At 28.8% G+C, this 20,605-nt stretch overlaps 1 protein-coding gene across 1 annotated transcript; it reads right to left on the bottom strand.

Annotated features, from left to right (window-relative positions):
• Positions 1 to 5,743: 5,743 nt before the first annotated feature.
• Positions 5,744 to 17,949, bottom strand: LOC123270548 (DNA repair protein complementing XP-C cells homolog). Its single transcript, XM_044736658.1, has 6 exons — positions 17,257 to 17,949; positions 12,475 to 13,803; positions 11,698 to 11,903; positions 9,084 to 9,348; positions 8,208 to 8,376; positions 5,744 to 6,153 (listed from the first exon to the last, which is right to left on the bottom strand). Exons 1-6 carry the CDS (start codon positions 17,830 to 17,832, stop codon positions 5,759 to 5,761), a joined length of 2,940 nt encoding a protein of 979 aa, XP_044592593.1. The 5' UTR covers positions 17,833 to 17,949; the 3' UTR covers positions 5,744 to 5,758.
• Positions 17,950 to 20,605: the final 2,656 nt, after the last annotated feature.

A 20,605-nucleotide genomic window follows, 5' to 3' on the forward strand; every position in this document is an offset into this window, starting at 1 on the left:
AATTTTCAAAATCTAAGTTTGGTCAAGCCCTTTCGAATGGCACCAACCGCGATGAAATCGGTCAAGCCGTTCAAAAGTTATAAGAGGTTTACATACTTTCACACACACACACATACATACATACTTACAGACACCGTGACAACCTCGCGGGGATAGTCAGGGAAGCTTCCTGTGACTTTTAAACGTCGAGATCTGATGAAAACTCGATTTTTGCAAAACGGGGTGAAAACAATAACTTCCCGATTTTTGAAAATCTTGGATTTTCTTAGCGGGAAGTTAAAAAGATGTAATTACTCCATAGAAAAAAAAATTTACTCGAATCAAGTAAATAATTTAAAAGAACTTCATTTTTCTGATTTGAGTAGAAAAATTCTTAAACTAATAAATTTTTCTTGATTTACAGAAATTTCACTTAATTCAAGAACTTTTCTTTTAAATCAAGTTAATTTTTTTTTCAGAGTAATTTATTTGCATTTCCCGCCATTTTTATCTCACATAAGAAAAGAAGAGCGCTTGCAAACAGGATAAAGCTTCGCATTATGAGGCGTGCAAAAAAAGTAATAGGCTTACCTCAGAGATATTCACTGATTTATAGTCGTCGGATTTAGTCTTGGGACATGAAGAATGTGTTATTGCCATCGATCTTATTTGACCGAAATTGGCAACCAATACGCAGCAAATAATTATGAAATTCTTCATTTTTGATGATTATTACTAAGAAGTATAATCTTTCAAACTATATGACTTTAAAATCCGTCGTCGTTTATATACGACAATTCGCTAGGCGTGGAAGGGGAGTTGAGAATTTGATTGGTCAACAAAAAACATATGATGGAAACTACGAAAGTAGTTTCGGTTAATTACGAAAAATATCTTATCTTTCATTTTATTTCTTTATCTTAAGAACATGGACTACTATTCGGCATTTTAAAAACAACTTGTAGGAATATTTTCAAGAGTCATATTTTTTTGATTTTTATTAATATTTTTGATTTTATTCAACTTTTTTCTTCTCTATTTTACATATTTTAAATCTTAATCTATCTGAGTTAAATTTATTTAAACTAAGAACAATTTCTTAGCTAAAGAATTTTACTGCTTGATTTAAACTGATCTAATTCTTACAAATAATTTTCTTGGTTCAATATTTTTGCTTGTTAATTAAATTAATTTTTAATTAAATCACATACTGGTATTTTAAAAAACATTCTTTTATGTGTCTTTCAGTTTCAAAGATTATCTATTCTACAGATAAAAATAATTTCATTTATCGAAAAGCTAATTAAGTTTTAAAGTTAATTACGATAATTAAAAAAAAATAAAGTTATTAATATTTCATTTAGTAACATTCTTTTCAAAATGTCAAATTTATCGACTACAATCTACGAGCATTCATTTGTAATCTCTGCAATTCAAATCTGGAAAGAGCTACCCACTGAAGTCATAGAATCACTCAGCCTAGACTCCTTCAAAAATAAAGCTTTTGAATTTTTTGAGAAAATAGAACGAGAAAATGTACTATTAATGTCAAACAGGCCATTGAAAAATTTAAAATCAAAAATTTACATTCTAAATTACTAAATTATCTAATATGTTACCATTGAAAAAATTAGCTTTCAAATATTGCTCATTGATTCTATTGTTGTTCTCATTCTTATAAATAGTACAGTACTATTGAATCCGAACAAAAACAGTTTCACTGTAAAAAAAATCGCGCCAAGTCCACGTTCATAAGACTATTAAGGGGTTATACGCAGTTGCAAAGCTAAAAAAACAACATTTTTTTATGAATTTTTTCTAGACACAGTTTTTAATTATCAATTACAAGTGATGGTTATTTAAATAGAGCCTACTTCAAAGAATACAATAGCGCGTCAATCATGTAAAAATATAAATGTGCACCGCTCCTGTAGAAGATGTTCTGAACGACCTCTAAAAAAAAGGCGCTTGGCGGTGATCTCCATTTCGGTGGTTTGGATTATCTAAAATCAAAAAATATGGTGAATTCTTTTACAGGATAGATTAATGCAGGTATTGGACGAAGGAATAAGAAAAATTTTGATTTTTGACAAAATGGCGTCTATTTGTAAAAAATTTTTCGTTTTTGTTAAAAAACAATTTTCCAAATTGTTAAAAAAAAATTAGTAATAACTTTTTTGAATCTTATATTTTTTATATATTTATATTTTTACATGATTGACGCGCTATTGTATTCTTGAAAGTAGGCTCTATTTAATTAACCATCACTTGTAATTGATAATTAAAAACTGTGTCTAGAAAAAATTCTTAAAAAAATGTTGTTTTTTTAGCTTTGCAACTGCGTATAACCCCTTAAGAAAAAAAAATTTCTTATTTATTTACGACGGATTTGAACGGAACTTGGTGCCAGATTCTACCGAATCTGTGGATTTTTCAACTATATTATTAAAACATTCAAAATTATTAACTTCCTTAAAATATGATGATGTTAGTCTTATATATTTAATATTGTTATACGTGTACTTTATTATAAAAATTATGTATATTATTGTCATTTGGCTAGTTTGATTTGACATAAAAATTGAACGAATAAATAATTAAATAAATAAAATTTTATTTTCAACGTCATAGATAAATTTTAATAGAATTTTTTTTCTGTTCTTTTGTATGATTGTGCAAGGAATAATAATAATCTGAAATTTTTAAGTTTAAAAATAAATTTTTATCGTTAAAAATTTATCTACAATTTTTATTTCGTAATTTTTACCTACACCATTTAAAATAACAGAAATAATAATAATAATAAAAAATAATTCAATTAATTTTTCTTTATTTTTTATTCTTGAGTTAATAGTTGTTTATCTAAAAAACGAGATTGGTCATTTTAATTAAAAACTATTCAAAATTATTAAAAATCAAATAAATTTTAATACTCTTTAATTATTTCGCTTAATAATAAAAATTGGTTGTCTGTAAAGTCGGTTTACGGACGATAGTTTTACGTGATAACGTCATAAAGTAATATTGATGAAAAATTGCATACTTTGTATCTAAATTGCATATTTTGTATCTAAAAATTAAAAAATTTTGAATATTTAAAAATTATTTTAACAAAAAAAAAGGACTTATTGATACATTGTTAATCAAAAATTGATACAATAATTTGATAATTGATTTGATTATTATTATTTATAATTAATATCAATTATTTTACTATTAAATATTTTATTAATTTATCGTTTATAATTATTATTAATTTATTAATTTATAATTAATATTATTTATTAACAATTATTAATATTATCAACAATAATAATCTAATATCATTGATATAATTTGACATAAATATTTTTAAAACTAGTTTAAAATATTAATTTTTAATTTTCAAATATTATTTACACACTGATAGAAGGATTTATTTGTATTAAAAAATATTTGTTAATAGTTAACGAATCATTTATTAGATACCACTTTTTAGTATTAACCAAATATTTCTTAGTATTTAAAATGATTTGTTTGTATTTAATAAATCTGATATTCATTTATTAAATATTAATAAATCTTTTTAAATACTAAAAGATATTTGTTAAGGACTAAAAAGTGATCTAATTGATAAAAAATTGTTTTTATTTTTTCAAAATTTGATATTTTTTAAAAATTTCCAAATTATTGCCACAGATTAGATAGAAGTAAAAAAAAAATCAATAATTGCCGTAACCCCTATTCTTTCCCACTTCACAGCATTATTTATATTTGTAAAAATGCTTACCGTAAGATGGACGGTGTGGCTTAATGTATATAGAATAAGCGAAAGGAAATTTAGTATAGACCGGATAGCTCAAATGGTAGAGTAGCCGACATGTCCTCGGAAGGTTCTGGGTTCGAATCCCAGTCCGAGCTATCTAATAATTTTTTCTCGCATATTCTATAAACTCACATTAAGATGATCCTCTCCACATTCCTTTCTCAATCTACGATATAGAATATAAATATTACAAATTACAAATTCGTCTACTATTCGCTATAGTGTTGACTACATGTTTCCCAGCCCGAGCACAGATATTATGGGAAAATCACAAAGATTCAATGACTGATGATATATTGCATCAACATCGTATACGGTGCCACGATCTAACCATAACATTCAGCGACGAAATGTACAATGAAGCATTGATGGCTATTGAGGATCTTTGCATTGTCATTGCCAACTTACTACTTAGTAATTTCGGTATGAATTCGCCAAATCGAACTGCATCTGATTTAATGAATACTGAAATGAATCGTGAACTGCAGTACAGTACTGTAGAAATGGCAGCGATTGTTGCCCGCAATGTCCCACTAATGAATGAGGAACAAAGAACCATTTATGATCGCATTATGCTCGCAGTTTCAGTTGGACAAGGTGGGTTCTTCTTTTTGGATGCACCGGGTGGAACTGGCAAAACATTCGTTATTTCGCTAATTCTTGCTGAAATACGATCAAATAATGGCATCGCATTGGCCGGTGCATCATCGGGCATTGCAGCAACTTTATTGGATGGAGGTAGAACAGCTCATTCAGTATTTAAGCTGCCACTAAATATTCAGAATAACCCTGACGCAGTATGCAACATTAAGAAACAATCGTCCATGGCCACTGTGCTGAAACGGTGTAAAATTATTATTTGGGATGAATGTACTATGGCACACAAACATTCACTTGAGGCGTTGAACAGGACATTGAAAGATATTAAAAACAGTGACAAACTATTTGGCGGAACTCTGTTGGTCCTTTCAGGTGATTTCAGACAAACACTTCCAGTCATTCCACGTTCAACATACGCTGATGAGATCAACGCTTGCTTAAAATCATCTCCATTGTGGCGTAATGTTGAAAAATTACAGCTAAAAATAAATATGCGCGTTCAAATGCTTCAAGATCCATCCGCTGAAACATTTTCAAAACAACTCTTAGATATCGGTGATGGAAAAGTTGCTATAGATGAAACTGGATACGTAAAATCACCGACCGATTTCTGCACAATCGCTGATTCGCAAGATACTCTCATTGAACAAATATTTCCCGATGTACACACACAGTACATAAATCATGAGTGGCTTGCTGAAAGAGCGATTTTAGCGGCAAAAAATATAGACGTTGACAATTTAAATCTGAAGATACAAATGTTGTTGCCAGGGAACTTGGTATCATATAAATCTATTGATACAGTTTGCGACGACAGCGAAGCAGTAAATTTTCCCACAGAGTTTTTGAACTCACTGGATTTGCCAGGCATGCCACCGCATAATTTACAATTAAAGGTTGGATCTCCAATTATCTTGCTTCGTAATTTGAACCCGCCCCGGCTGTGCAACGGTACGCGATTAGTCATTCAAAAATTAATGAAAAACGTGATCGAAGCCAGGATTTTAAATGGCAAGTTCAGAGGTGAAATTTCTTAATTATGTATCTAAAGATAGAGCATTTTCGAATGCGGCCTAAATACTTATCATAATAAATTAACTATCAGTGAAAATGAAATAAAACAAATAAAAAAAAAAAACTTATTTTATCATATAATTATCCTGGAGACAAAAATTTTCTTATTCTCTCAATAATATTGATTTTTAAGTATTAAATTAATAAAGAAAAAAAAATTTGAGAATTAAAAAATTTATTAAAAAAATTTTCACAACTATTGTTTTACACACTTAACATTCTCAGTAAGAAAACATGAAACTATAAATTTATAAATAAGTAAAAAATAATTATCATTAATAATTAAACAGAAAAGAAAAATCAAGTTTTTCTTTTTTTAATACTATTGCTCTTAGTTTTTTTTGCAGGTACTTTATTTTTTTTATCATGATCATCAAGATCACCATCAAGACTATCATCTTTGTCTTCTTGAGAATCATTCATGTTATACTTGTAAGCAATTTTTTCTTTGATCAAAACCCCGCGTATTAACTTTTTCCAATTGCCCCAGATCCTTTTATCTCGCTTGTCCTTTGCACGCTTCTCGGCTTCCACTTGCTCTTGATTCCAAGCATCTCTTATAGTTTCTTCGTGTTCTTCGCATACGATATAACCCTGGGTCATCGGCATCGCACCGCGACACCCAAAATTAAAACCGACTACTGCTTGTGCGCAGTCGATTTTTAGCTTCTTCGCAATTCGGGCTAATCCTGGAACTATTTTTAATGAATTAATAATTTTTATCAATAAATTATTAATTTTTTTTTATTAAAAAAAAAATTCTCTAATTCATTCTGATTTAGTCTTAATTTATTATCAAAAGTTTATATTTTACTAATTTGTAAAGAAAATTTTTTTTAATCAATAAGAAAATCAATTTTTCTCTCCTAGTAACTTTTCAGCCGTACTAACTTGTATTCGGATCAAATGTTATTTTAATAGTTTTAAAAACAAATTCATTTTATGTTTGTTATTAACTGACATATTTATTATTATAGTTATAAGAACAAATTTTGTTTATGTTCGTTATTAATCAACACCTAAGTTTATCAAGATCGTGTTGTCAGCATGCTAAATCCTTTATTTGTCTTTTTTAATTAGTTTTTTTTTAATTATCCTAAATAATTTATAGTTAAATATATCGCGTTATAAATGCCATAAGGGCGTATCAGCCTATTATACGCCCTTATGGTACCCGGGTGCCATAAAGGCGTACCAAAAAATTTTTTTCGGGAATCGACGTAGTTATGCCTAAAACGGGCAGAAATGCAAAAAAATTTTTTGGTACGCCCTTATGGCACCCAGGGTACCTACCGGAAGCCATAAGGGCGTGCCAAAAAATTTTTTTTCGGGAAATAACGTATTTTTACTTGAAACGCTTAGAAATGACGAAAAAAAATTTTTTTCAAATTTGAAATTTTTTGGTACGCCCTTATGGCACCCAAGGTACCTACCGGGAGCCATAAGGGCGTAACAAAAAATTTTTTTTTCGGGAAACAACGTATTTTTACTTGAAACGCGTAGAAATGACGAAAAAAAATTTTTTTCAAATTTGAAATTTTTTGGTACGCCCTTATGGCATCGGAGGTACCCACTGGAGGCCATAAGGGCGTACCAAAAAAAATTTCAAACTTGAAAAAAATTTTTCTTTGTCATTTCTACGCGTTTCAAGTAAAAATACGTTGTTTCCCGAAAAAAAAATTTTTTGGTACGCCCTTATGGCTCCCAGTGGGTACCATGGGTGCCATAAGGGCGCACCAAAAAAATTTCAAATTTGAAAAAAATTTTTTTTCGTCATTTCTACGCGTTTCAAGTAAAAATACGTTGTTTCCCGAAAAAAAAAATTTTTTGTTACGCCCTTATGGCTCCCGGTAGGTACCTTGGGTGCCATAAGGGCGTACCAAAAAATTTCAAATTTGAAAAAAATTTTTTTTTGTCATTTCTACGCGTTTCAAACATAACTACGTCGATTCCCGGAAAAAAATTTTTTATACGCCCTTATGCCTTTTCAAGGGTATTTTTTTCGGGATACGCCCTTATGGCATCAGTAATGCGATATAAACAATAATGTTTGTAAGGTTGAAATAATATAAAAGTCTTTTTAATAAACAACTTGATGTAGACATTTAGTACTTGTCCCACCAGTCACAAATGCCTGTCCCACCAGTCACAATAAAAACAAATTTTTTTAATTGTTTCTACGTAGGTAATCAGTCTAATTCTTCATAATATTCAATGTTTGTAGGATTAATTTTGTATTTTCGAGGGAAGTATTTTTTAAAAGTTTAGTGGTCGAACTGAAATTGGACTTTAAATATACCTTTGGTAAGAGAGAAGGATTTGTTCTTAGTTCCACCAGTCACACTCAGTCAAATGATAATTACGAGAAACTTAAAAAGTAATGGAGGTTTTTGACAAAAGGATGTTGTTAATTATTTATTCTTCTATATAATAAGATAAATTTTACTATAGTATAAGTTTCAGTCACATAATTATATATAACTGATGGAATTCCAGAGTCAAATGTCTCACCCGACACTGTGGAATGCCCCTTAATTAATTTTTTTAAAAAATTTAATTTTTTAAAATAAAATTTAAAAATTTTTTCTTTTATATTTTAAGACAAAATTTTAAACTGAAAAATTTTAAAAATAATAAATTAAATTTATAAATATTTTTGCAGACGTTTAAAATAAACGCTGACTAAAAAGAGCGACAGTAAAAATTAAAATAACTCGCATTTTAATATAAATATAATAAGTACACTTACGATCAATATGGACAGTCCCCTTGGGTAACATGCATTGTTTAAACAAGTCGACATTGCCGTATTCATTACGTGGTATTATTCCATTTTTAGCCACTGGAGGATCGTATTGATTTGTTTGCCATTTACCAAATAGTTCTAGAGGCTGGTCTTTTACAACCTGTCCTGTAAACTATTGTTAATAATATTTATTAATGAAAATTACAATCTAAATTTAAAAATTAATTTATAATTATTTTTAATGAAAAAAAAAAAAAATTATTATTAATTAATTTTATAATTAAGGGGGGACACCACTGTGACAGTCGAAAAAAAGGTGATTTTTGGGAATTCTTTTAACTGGAAAAATAAAAGAATTTGGAGATCGAATTTTTTTTTATTTTATTGAGGGTATATTAAAGACTATTACCCTAAATTTTTATTAAGAAATATTTAATTATTACAAAGACTGATTGAAAATTTTCTCATTATTTTTACTGTTTTTTTTTTTTAGTTTTAACCCAGCTAAAAAAATCTTTAAAATAAAAATTTTTAAGAATGTTAATAACTTTGTAATAATTAAATATTTTTTAATAAAAATTTAGGGTAATAATCTTTAATGTACCCTTAATAAAATAAAATAAATCCAATCCCCAAATTCATTTATTTTCCCTGTAAAAAAAATTCCCAAAAATCACCTTTTTTTTTTTCGATCGTCGCAATGGTGTTCCCTTTTAATATATTAATTTAATTTATAATACTAAAGTTAGCCGATATTTTTAATTTTTTTTTCATTTATTAAATTAGAATTAAAAAATATTTTTTAAAAATAAAATATTTAAAATAAAAAAAAATTTCTCTTGATTTTTTTGTAATAATTTATCTATAAAAAAAAATTACTTTATCCATCTTCGGCATAGACTTCACAATCTTATAAGCTTCCTGTGCCGGTTTAACAACCCTGGCTTCTCTCAGCCAAGTCTCCCGACTTCTTAAAGTATGAACACAGTGCCTAGAATAAACAGCTTCACCGTTCTTCAAATAACCAAGCGGTTGACAATCTGGCGGATACAGCGCTTCATACTTTAGCAAATGACGCGCGAGTGCGTACAATGGATGTCCTTTGTAATCCGCAGTCCTATCTGGTAAAGGCTGTTCCAATTCCCTGAAAAAATTCCAACAATTGTTATTAATTCTTAAAAAGTCAATTTTATCAATTAACATTTCCTAAACAAATTCCAACAATTATTATTAGTTCTTAAAAAGTAAATTATCAAGCCCCCCATTTTAAAAGAAATAAATTATTAGAAACATGGGACAAGATTTTACGGTAGGATATATCCGAACAAAAACAGTTTCACTGTAAAAAAATCGCGTCAAGTCCACGTTCATAAGACTATTAAGAAAAAAAAATTTGTTTTTTTCTTTACAAAAATATATAAAATAAAAAAATTAAAAAATCCAAGTAACCGATATGATTGTTTATGATTTTGGGAAATTAAAAAAAATTGTGTTATAAATTTAAAAATTTTAAAAAAAATTTGGAACGTATTTAGTGTGCGCGGTTGCAAAATATTTTACTTTTAATAAAATTCGTAAAATCTATTTACTAGGACTTTAAAAAAATTGAAATACACAATGACGCACACCAAGTACGTTCCAAAATTTTTTTCTTAATTTTTAAATTTATAACACAATTTTTTTTAATTTCCGAAAATCATAAACAATCATATCGGTTACTTGGATTTTTTAATTTTTTTATTTTATATATTTTTGTAGATAGATAGATAGATAGATAGAAAAATTTATTTGATCCTAGAGTTCTAAGCTCCTTCAGGACCATCAACAATACATAAATTTTATCATTTACATGTATACATTTGATACAGTGTTTTTAATACAATTTAAATATTTGATATTAAATTATTAAAAGTAAGAACATATTAATTCTTAAAATAATAACATATTAACAGAGAAATAATAACATTAACATTTATTGTAAGAAGAAGTCATAGCAAGCCTGTTGAAATTGTTCGAAATTGTCAATTAATGTAATTTCGGCCGGTAACGAGTTCCAAACTTTTATACCATGAATTAGGAAAGAGTTTTCATAAATTGCACAATTACTTCTTGGCAGACGTAGATAATCATTCCTGACGTCACCTCTCCTTAGCACAATCGGCAGAAATTCTAAATTCGATTTAAATAATTGACAGTAATTTAACTTAATTTCTTTGTAAAATAAACAAGCTATGAAATAATCTCTTCTAACATCAAGTTTTAACCAGCCTAATTTTTTATAATACGGAGTAGTGTGCTCAAATCTCGAAATTTTAAAAATATATCTTATACATGAGTTTATTTTACGCTGCAATCTATGCTGTAATTTGCCTGAGATGTTTGTATAAGCAGCACAGCAGTAATCGAAGATGGGAAAAATCAAGGTCGTAACCAATTTTATGCGTAACTGTTCATTAAAAATTTCATTATTAATTTTTAGTTGCGCTAGCGTTTTCATCGCACGAATACATACGCTTACAACTTGATTCTCCCACGATAGAGTATTATCAATTATCAAACCCAAGTATTTAACTGATTGTACATATGGAATCACATGATTACTGACAATTATATTTTGGGCACTTTTACAAAAATTACTGCTAACTCTCTGCCTACTTCCTAGTATAATAGCACTAGTTTTTGTAGCATTCAATTTCAAGCAATTTAAATTGCACCAATCTGTAATTGCACCAATTTGTAAAGAAAAAAACAAATTTTTTTTTCTTAATAGTCTTATGAACGTGGACTTGGCGCGATTTTTTTACAGTGAAACTGTTTTTGTTCGGATTTTAGTATTTTTTGTAATTATAATAAAAATTTACAATTGTTACCAACTTAAATCTCGCGTTGGCTGCATTTTTTATAGCAAACTATCCCCTTGAAACTACAGTTTATGTAAAAATAATTCCAGCGCACCCTGGCGGGTGTAGATGCAAGCTGTGAAATATCTTTTTTTAACTGTAGTTTCCCATCTAATGAAGGATTACTATGCATTCTCGAATTATTTAGTCTGTGGCAGATCACTTTGCTCATCGAAAAAAAGTCAGGATCGAAATTTTTGCGTTGCTATAGTTTGTGCGGATTAAATTTAATAATTTCAAGTAGATTAATTGTTATAAGTGAATATAATTAATTAATAACAGTCAAATAAAGTATGAATTACTGTTATAATATATAAGTTAGGAAAAAAAAGTACCGTAGAATTAAATAAAATTTTGCAACCTCAAAATACCGTTCTGCTTACAGTAAACACAGTCGGTAGTCTGGCGCTCCGTTTACAACGGATTTGAACGGAACTTGGTGCCAGATTCTACCGAATCTGTGGATTTTATCAAAGGATATTTATGTGAAGGGGATGTATTTGTCTTGGAATTATTTTGCTTGAGATATTTTTGCTTGGGATATATTTCGTGGGAATTTTTGACCTAGAACCTCAATTAACATTACCACTTACATAGTAAGCAACGCTTCATCTTCAGCTCTGGACATCACACTGTTACTTTCAATCCAAGGAGACAAACTTTCTGTCCACCATTCTTGATCAATCCGTTGCTTTCTTGTTACTGTTAACCAATGACGGCAATAACGTCTCGTTACATCTTTTAATTTTCCCACAGAATTCCATGCTACAACATATAATACTGGAGATGGTGCTTTTTTCTGTAAAAAATTCACATAAATTATTACTTTAAAATAATTGTGGTACTAAATACAGCAGACATTTTATAATTTTTAATTTTTTGAATCAATAAAAATAACATTGATAATTTTTTTTATTTTTTAAATGCCAAATTTTCTTCTTTTAACTTTCAATAAAAAAATTATAAAACTTTTTAAATATCAGCTATTTTAATCTTCATTTAAATTATAACAAAAAAATATCCTTAAAAATTATAAATTCTAATTAAAAAAAAAACATTTTTTTATAGTGATTTTTAATTAATTAAAAATTATAATTATAAAATTTTTAAATTAAATATCTACTAAAGTAAAAGACCCAGTTATTGACACCTGCAATTTTATTTTAATTAAAAAAAATAAATCAACTATAATAAATTAATAAATACAATTTTTGAATTATAAATTTTACGATAGTTGATTTTTTGAGAACATTTCATTTTTTTTAATTAGACTAAAATTGCGAGTGTCAAACAACTAGGCCAGTATCAATAACTGGGTCTTTTACCTTAATTTCAATTTCACAAAAAATCTAAAAAAAAAAAATACTTACAAAAATTTCCGCAACACAGTGAACTTTATTATCCGGCACAGAAACACTAATCCAGCTCTCTTCATCCTCAACATAAACTTCCGCCCAAAGATACCTAGAATCCCTAACATCAACAATATCTTCTTCATCATCACTCGACAAAACTTTCCTCCTTTTCTCACTTAACCTCCTTTCTTCTTTAACCGCCTCTAAATTTTTTCTACCCACCCCCAGTTTCTTCTTAACCTTAAACTCCTTCTCCGAATCCTCACTCTCACTTTCAGTCTCCATTTTGTCTTCCTTTCCTTCATTTTCTTCTTTACCGACACTAGTAGCCTTCCCCCTCTCCACCATCTCTTCACTCTTCCTTTTCTTCACAATTTTATCTTCACTCCTGCCTCTCCTCAATCTTTTCCCCTTCTCTTCTTTAACTACATCCTCCTCTTTCTTAACTTTCCCCTTCTCTTCCTTAACTACCTCCTCCTCTTTCTTATCCCCACTCCTCAACCTTTTCCCTTTCTCTTCCTTAACTAACCCCTCCTCTTTCTTAACTTTACTCTCCCCACTCCTCAATCTCTTCCCCTTCTCTTCCTCAACTCCTACCTCCTCTTCCTTAACTTCCCCCTCCTCTTTTTTACCCCCCTCATCATTCCTTTTCAATTTTTTAACCCCTCTTTCTTTACTACTCGCAAATTTCTCCCTCAATAATTCCGCCGCCTTTTTCTTAGCTTCTTCTTTCGCCATTTTGTCGGCAACTTTTGAATTACTCACCAAACCCACCACAGAACTTACTCCTCCTTTTCTTCCTCTTCCTCTCCCTCTTCCTTTATTCTTCTCACTCCACTTCTTAGCCATAGTGTTCCTAATATCCTCTTTATCTTCCTCATCCTCCTTATCCTCTCCTTCCCTCGATTTCTTCCCTCTCCCAAGTTCCTTATCCTTAGCTCCTCCCCGTTCCTTAGTTCCTTCCCCCTCCTTCTTGCTCTTGATCAGCTGATCGGATTTAGGCTTCATAGGCGGAGGACAGAGGGACAAAACAAGCCTGCAATTACACCCAATTGCCCTAAGAGCGGCAATGAACAACAGAACAAGTTCCCGGTAGTTCCTAACCTTCTTTTCACCTAACCTCTGAAGAAGAAGTTCCTTAGTAACTGGAACATTCTCCTTATTAAACTCAACCTTAATCACCCCGCGGAACCACTTGGTGAACTGTTCGATGTACTTGATGTCAACCCTGCCCTTGGGGTAGCTGACACTGGGGATCAACGACAGAACAGTGGACATAACCTCCGGGTCGTTGATCTGTTTGTTAAGATGGATGCCGTGGGCTAGCCAACAAAGAAGACCAACCTGTAACAGGTTAATCCTCAGCTGGTAAGCTCGTTGGAATTAGGGTTAATTTTATTGAGGAAATATTAGAAATATAAATAATAAATTAAAATTAAAAGCACTTCGCGGTGCGCGGGAAATTTAAAATTAAAATATCATCATGAAGTTTTTTTGCATTGAAATAAATTATTAGTTTTTGATAAAATTTTTGTCACAATTATTTATTTTGTAAAATGATTTTAAAGAAAAAAATTAATTTGAATCAAAGAAATAATTTTTAAATTAAAAATTAAAAATAAATTAGATCAAAAAGTTAATTTTAAAAAAATTCCACTAGGTGGCCACGGCTCTCATAGTTAGAATTTTTTAATTTGAGTATTTAAGGAGATCCATGCAAAAGAGTCAAATTTTTAAAACTTTCTGAAAATTTGTAAACTCAATCTACGTAAATAATTAATAAAAAAATTATAACAGTAGGTTTTCGGGGTGAAATCAAATAATTAGATTTGAAATAGTAATTTTTACATGAATGGAAATTCCACCAGCCGGTATTTGGTTAAGAATTTAATGCAATTAATGATTTAAAAAAAATTTTATTTTCATTGAATTTAATTGAAAAAGTAATAAGCTAAAGATTAAAACAATGAAAAAAGTAGCTTTCCGAACGTATTACGGAGATATTTTATATTTTTTATGAAAAATCACTCGAAACTTCCATTATTTAAGGAGGTTTGAGCGAATCTAATGTAAAAAATAATTTCCATCTTTTAGCTTTGAAATTAAGTATACGAATAAATAAATACGTCATTTATGTAATCCCAAAATTTGAAAACGATTCACCGTTTAGGTACTTAGATATTAAATTTTAAAAATCACATATTTAATCTTCTTATACACGGGCTCTTATGGCGGACAAACGTTTTGTCGAGACCTTAATTATTTTTTTCAATATTAACCTCCCAACTTTAACGGATAAAAAAATATACACAAGAAACTTGGATTATTGCAAAATATAAAAACAATTTAATAATAATACATTACCGATATAATTTTTGGAATATTTAAAGTCAAATTTTATGTTTGTAACTGGTTTATCGTCAGCCATTTATTCGAATAAAGATTTGACAACATCGCGTCAACAGCTGAGAAAAAACAAAAGGATAGAAATATAGTTACAGAGAGAGAAATGTTTAACTCACACACTCAACTACGTCTCAGGTTATGGGTATAATCAAGCGCGCTATTGCCAAATCTGTTTATTTATCCCGGCTTATAATAAATACCATAGTCATTTTATTACTTTACTTTATCAAATAAGTAAAAATCATCAATTATTAAATTGTTTAAACTATTTTAAATTAAAATAAAGAATTTTGACGAATATTGGGAAAACTAAATTTAAAAAAATATTTTAACACTATTTTGACTCATTAGTTACGCTCGAACTTCCTTAAGAATAATATTAAATAAAAGAAAAAAAGAATATACATTTTTAATAGTACTTAACAATATTTCAACTACCTCTCTACAAGCGATAATCTTTTGGTACATTTCGCCACCTAGCGGCCGTTGCGAAACTATTTTTTATTTTTTTGCTAAAATTAAGGAGGTTCGAGCAAATTTAATGTAAAAAATACTTTCCAACTTTGAGCTTTGAAATTAAGTAGAAGTATAAATAAATACGTAATTTATCTAATCTCAAAATTTAAAAACGATTCACCGTTTAGTTACTTAGATATTAAATTCTAAAAATCACATATTTAATCTTCTTATACACGGGCTCTTATGGCGGACAAACGTTTTGTCGAGACCTTAATTATTTTTTTCAATATTAACCTCCCAACTTTAACGGATAAAAAAATATACACAAGAAACTTGGATTATTGCAAAATATAAAAACAATTTAATAATAATACATTACCGATATAATTTTTGGAATATTTAAAGTCAAATTTTATGTTTGTAACTGGTTTATCGTCAGCCATTTATTCGAATAAAGATTTGACAACATCGCGTCAACAGCTGAGGAAAAACAAAAGGATAGAAATATAGTTACAGAGAGAGAAATGTTTAACTCACAAACTCATCTACACGGTGAGAAATTTCTGTAGAAATTTACTATGCATACATAATAAGACTGACCCTTAATGACTCAATTCAAAATATTACCATAAAAATTTAAGAATATCATATTGTACCAATCAATATTTACTAGGGACCATAGTAAATTTGACCATGCAACTGTTACATAAACATATATAAAAAATTTTCGTAAACTGACAGAACAAAAACTGTTAGTGTGCTTAAAACTTTTCATTATAGTTCCATAGTAAAATTTCTGTTGCTCAGTCGACAATAAAAATTTATAAAAAAGTTTCACATTTAGTCACGTGTACTCGGTTTAAATTTAAAATTGTGACTATGAAATTTTCAAATGTCCCATAGTAAACGTATGCGCGTCAGTCGCGACGCGCGCTCTTTCATTTTTTCGTGTTGCTTTTTGTTTTGTCAACATAAGTCTACAGACGCTATCAGTAGTGGTTAACGGTGTTATGAAAATTGCAATAAACATTAAGTTTTAAATAAATATTAGTTTATAAATCCATCAACACATGAATAGTTAATGAAAATTTGTAAGATTCATAAATAATAAAATATATTTAATAATTTACCGTGAAAAATTAAAATGAAAACAAACATTTGATGGTTAACCTGCAACCGACACTTCTAATAATAATAAAAAATAATTTAAAAGTTATATATTGTGTTTATAATTATTCATAATAAAATTAACTGCCAAAATAAATCCTACGTTCATTGTTAAAAATGAAAAAAAAATAAAAAAATTATATTTTAAAAAATATTTTTAAAATTATTGCAAACAAAAATCTTGTTTGGTTTGATATTTTTTGATTGCTAAAAACATTTTACTCTAAAATTTTTTATTTTTTACAAACGTTTTCTTATTTTTTTTTGCTATAGTACATTCGGAAATTTAAATTATTGCATATTTCATTTTACTATGGTACATTTCAATTTCTACCATTTACTATGTCTGATTTCATTTGTTTCGGAAATTACTATGGGCCATTGTAAAATTTTATTCTGAGTCAATAAGGTTCACTAGTAATATGCACCATTGTAATATCTAAAATCCATCCAGAATAAAAAATAATGGAAATTTCTCACCGTGTACGTCTCAGGTTATGGGTATAATCAAGCGCGCTATTGCCAAATCTGTTTATTTATTCCGGCTTGTAAAAAATACCAAAGTCATTTTATTACTTTACTTTATTAAACAAGTAAAAATCATCAATTATTAAATTGTTTAAACTATTTTAAATTAAAATCAAGAATTTTGACGAATATTGGGAAAACTAAAATTAAAAAAATATTCTAACACTATTTCAACTCATTACGCTCGAACTTCCTTAAATATAAAAAAATAATAAATATTTTAATCTTTTCACAAACCTTGTGGACCAACAGCTGATTCGCCTTAATCCTGGAGTTCATCTTCTTGATCAGCTGGGCCTCCAGGTCGACTTTATTCTTCTTCCTTTTGAAGCTAGGCATTCCAGTTCCTGGAAGGGTTATGTTAACTCCTTCCTGAGGAACTTCATAGTCTGGATGCTGAACCTGGACCTGTTCCTGTTCCTGTTTCTGTTCCTTAGGCATTTCTTCTTCTTCATCGGGAAGCTTGAAGGACCCAAGGCCGCTCTCATGCTTCAGCAGAAGATCCGCAATCTCTGAAGACAACTCTCGGCTAGAAGACTCAGAAACTGTCGCTGGTGCTCGGGATGGTTGGACAATTGGGTTGTTGATCTTCTCCAGGTTCTTCATTACTTCCAAAAGAAGTTCCGCGTTCGACGCGGAACTTTCGGGAAGTTCATCATCTTCTGAGGAAGATGATGATTCTATTCTAGCTCTTACCTTGGGGTTAGACTTGGATGTCGATGCGGCAGTGGAGAAAAATGAACTTGTTAAGTCGATTTTTGAAGATGGCACCAGGTACTCGGTGCTGTCCGAACTCTCGTCTGAAGAAGACATTTTTAAGTGACATTTAGGTTTTATGTTAGATTTTTTGGAATAACTAGCACTGGATAAATTCACTTAGCGGCTTGGGTAATGTAAACATAACATAACCGCGATAGTCACGCGTAGTTTATGGGGAGAAATGGAGGGGAGAAGGTAAGGCAGAAAGGTGGTAAGAAGAAATGGTTCTTAGCTTGGATTGGTAATTTAAAAATTTGGCGGTAAATTTGAAAATTTTTTTATGATTTTTATTGCAAACTCATGATAAAAATAAAATTTTTAATAATACTAAATTTATTTATTTATTTATTTCTTTTTGAAAGACCCAACAGCCAATGGCCATTAACAGGGTCACATAAGTATACAAATGAGATACAAATACATATATTTATACATTATTATTACAATAAGGAGAGACAGCGGCCAAGGGCGTTATATTAATAATTGAAATAGTCAATCTAAATTGTGATCCATCCAGCATATTAAATAAATAATACCAACATAGCTTTATGAAATAGATAAGATTAATAATAAATAAGATTAATAATAAGTAATATTAAAAATATATATAGTAAATGCATAAGTAAAAACGTTAGGTGGTTATTAAGGTAGTTGTAGCGTGATAGGCATTTCAACAGAAAATTATGAAATTTTTTTTATTGAAAGATAAATATATTAATAATTCACTACCAAAATTTCAGATCAATTGACCGCACCGTTTTTGAGTAATTAATTTTTGAAATTTCATCTTTTACACGTAGAGGTATAGAGAGATGGTAAAGTTAGTATGAAATCTTCCATACCACTCGAGTGGGCCAAAGATTTCATACTAATTTTATCATCTCTCTATACCGCTACGTGTAAAAGATGCAATTTCAAAAATTAATTACTCTAAAATAATATTTTAAAAAAACTAAAAACACGCTTTTTATAGAAAACCAAACTAAAAAATATAAAATAAATTTAAATTAAGAATAGTGTTAAAAATTTCAATAAATATAAATTAATAATAGTGTAAATAAAAAAAATGTATTTTATTTTAAAAAAAGCGTGAGGTGCATGGTGTCAATAGTTATAAATATTTTATTGACAGATATGAGTACACTGAGAGAAAAGTGCATAGTTAACTGAATCATAACATCACAATTATGAAAATATAGTTTTCTGAACTTTTTTTGTAGTTACTCAAACTATGCATTAGTTTAAGTAACTATTGATAAATAGTTATATCGACTATATTTTTAATAAATATGTTTTGTTATCGTGTTAAACAAAAAGTTATTAGGTGACTGAAAGGTTTTTACGGACAACGTCTCAGATAGCTAAACTGGAAGAGCCCTTAGTTCGTAACCAAAGATCCGAGTTCGATTCCCGGTCCGAGCTATCCGAATTATTTTTTCTATTTTCTGAGTGAAAGTTAATCAAGATGGCTATCAAGCTGATATTTAACTGAAAATAGTTTAAGTAACTATCTATTGGAATTCAATATAATAAATAATGTTAAGTACAAGAACTGCAATTAAATAGTGGTGATGCTATTTAACTAGATTTTCCTAGTTCAGTTGACCATATTTTTTCTCTCAGTGTGGAGTGATTATCATTTTGATAATCTAATATAAAATTGAGATGAAATGTATGTGGCATCAAACTATTCGTAACGTGATTGGTCGAATATATCATAAGCATGAAAATATATGCAAATGCTACAGTCAGGCGCGCGCTTGCGCGCGCAAATTCAAATTCTAGTCTCATAATAAAATTGAGATGAAATGTATGTGGCATCAAACTATTCGTAACGTGATTGGTCGAATGTATCATAAGCATGAAAATATATGCAAACTCTATAGTCAGGCGCGCGCAAATTTAAATTCTAGTATCTTAAAAAGCACCCCACGCTTTTTTTAAAATAAAATACATTTTTTTATTTACACTATTATTAATTTATATTTATTGAAATTTTTAACACTATTCTTAATTTAAATTTATTAAAATTTATTTTCTATTTTTTAGTTTGGTTTTCTATAAAAAGCGTGTTTTTAGTTTTTTTTTAACTATTATTTATTGTATGCAAGGTACTTTAAAAATCTACGTTGAACTTTTTCCAATTCAAGCTTATACTTAGCATATAAAGGAGACCAGACCACTGCAGCATATTCAAGCTTAGGGCGTACCAGCGCAATATATAGTGTTAATATGGCTTTGATGTTCGTGAACTGATTTAGCCATATTAATAAAGTTAGCCGACATTTTTAATTTTGTTTAATTTATTGAATTAGAAATAAAAAATATTTTTTAAAAATTCCACTTATAGTTATAATACTAAAGTTAGCCGACGTTTTTATTTTTTTTTATTTTTATTCAATAATTCAATCAGAACAAAAAAATATTTTTTAAAAATTGCACTTTCAGTTTTTCAAGTTTTTTACACATGAAATTTTTTTATAATAATTTTTTCAATACAATAAAAAAATTCTAAAAATTTTTAGATGGCTAAATTAATTTTCATTTATAGTTTTTTAAGTTTCTTACAAATGAAAGGATTTTTTAAAAATATTTTTGTAACAATTTTTTTAATGAAAAAAATTATAAAAATTTTAATTTTTTTTTTATTGCTTATTTTTCTTTAAATTTACATAATAAACAAAAAATTTTTCTTTCGCAATTTAAAATTTTATTCTAAAAAAATTATTATAAAAAGTATTTAGGTTAAAAAATAAAATTAATAAAAAAAAATATACATGAATATATTTTTCAAGTTTTGATGATTATTTAGAATAAAAAAAATTAA

Source organism: Cotesia glomerata, linkage group LG8 (genome assembly GCF_020080835.1).
Source record: "Cotesia glomerata isolate CgM1 linkage group LG8, MPM_Cglom_v2.3, whole genome shotgun sequence".
NCBI lineage: Eukaryota > Metazoa > Arthropoda > Insecta > Hymenoptera > Braconidae > Cotesia > Cotesia glomerata.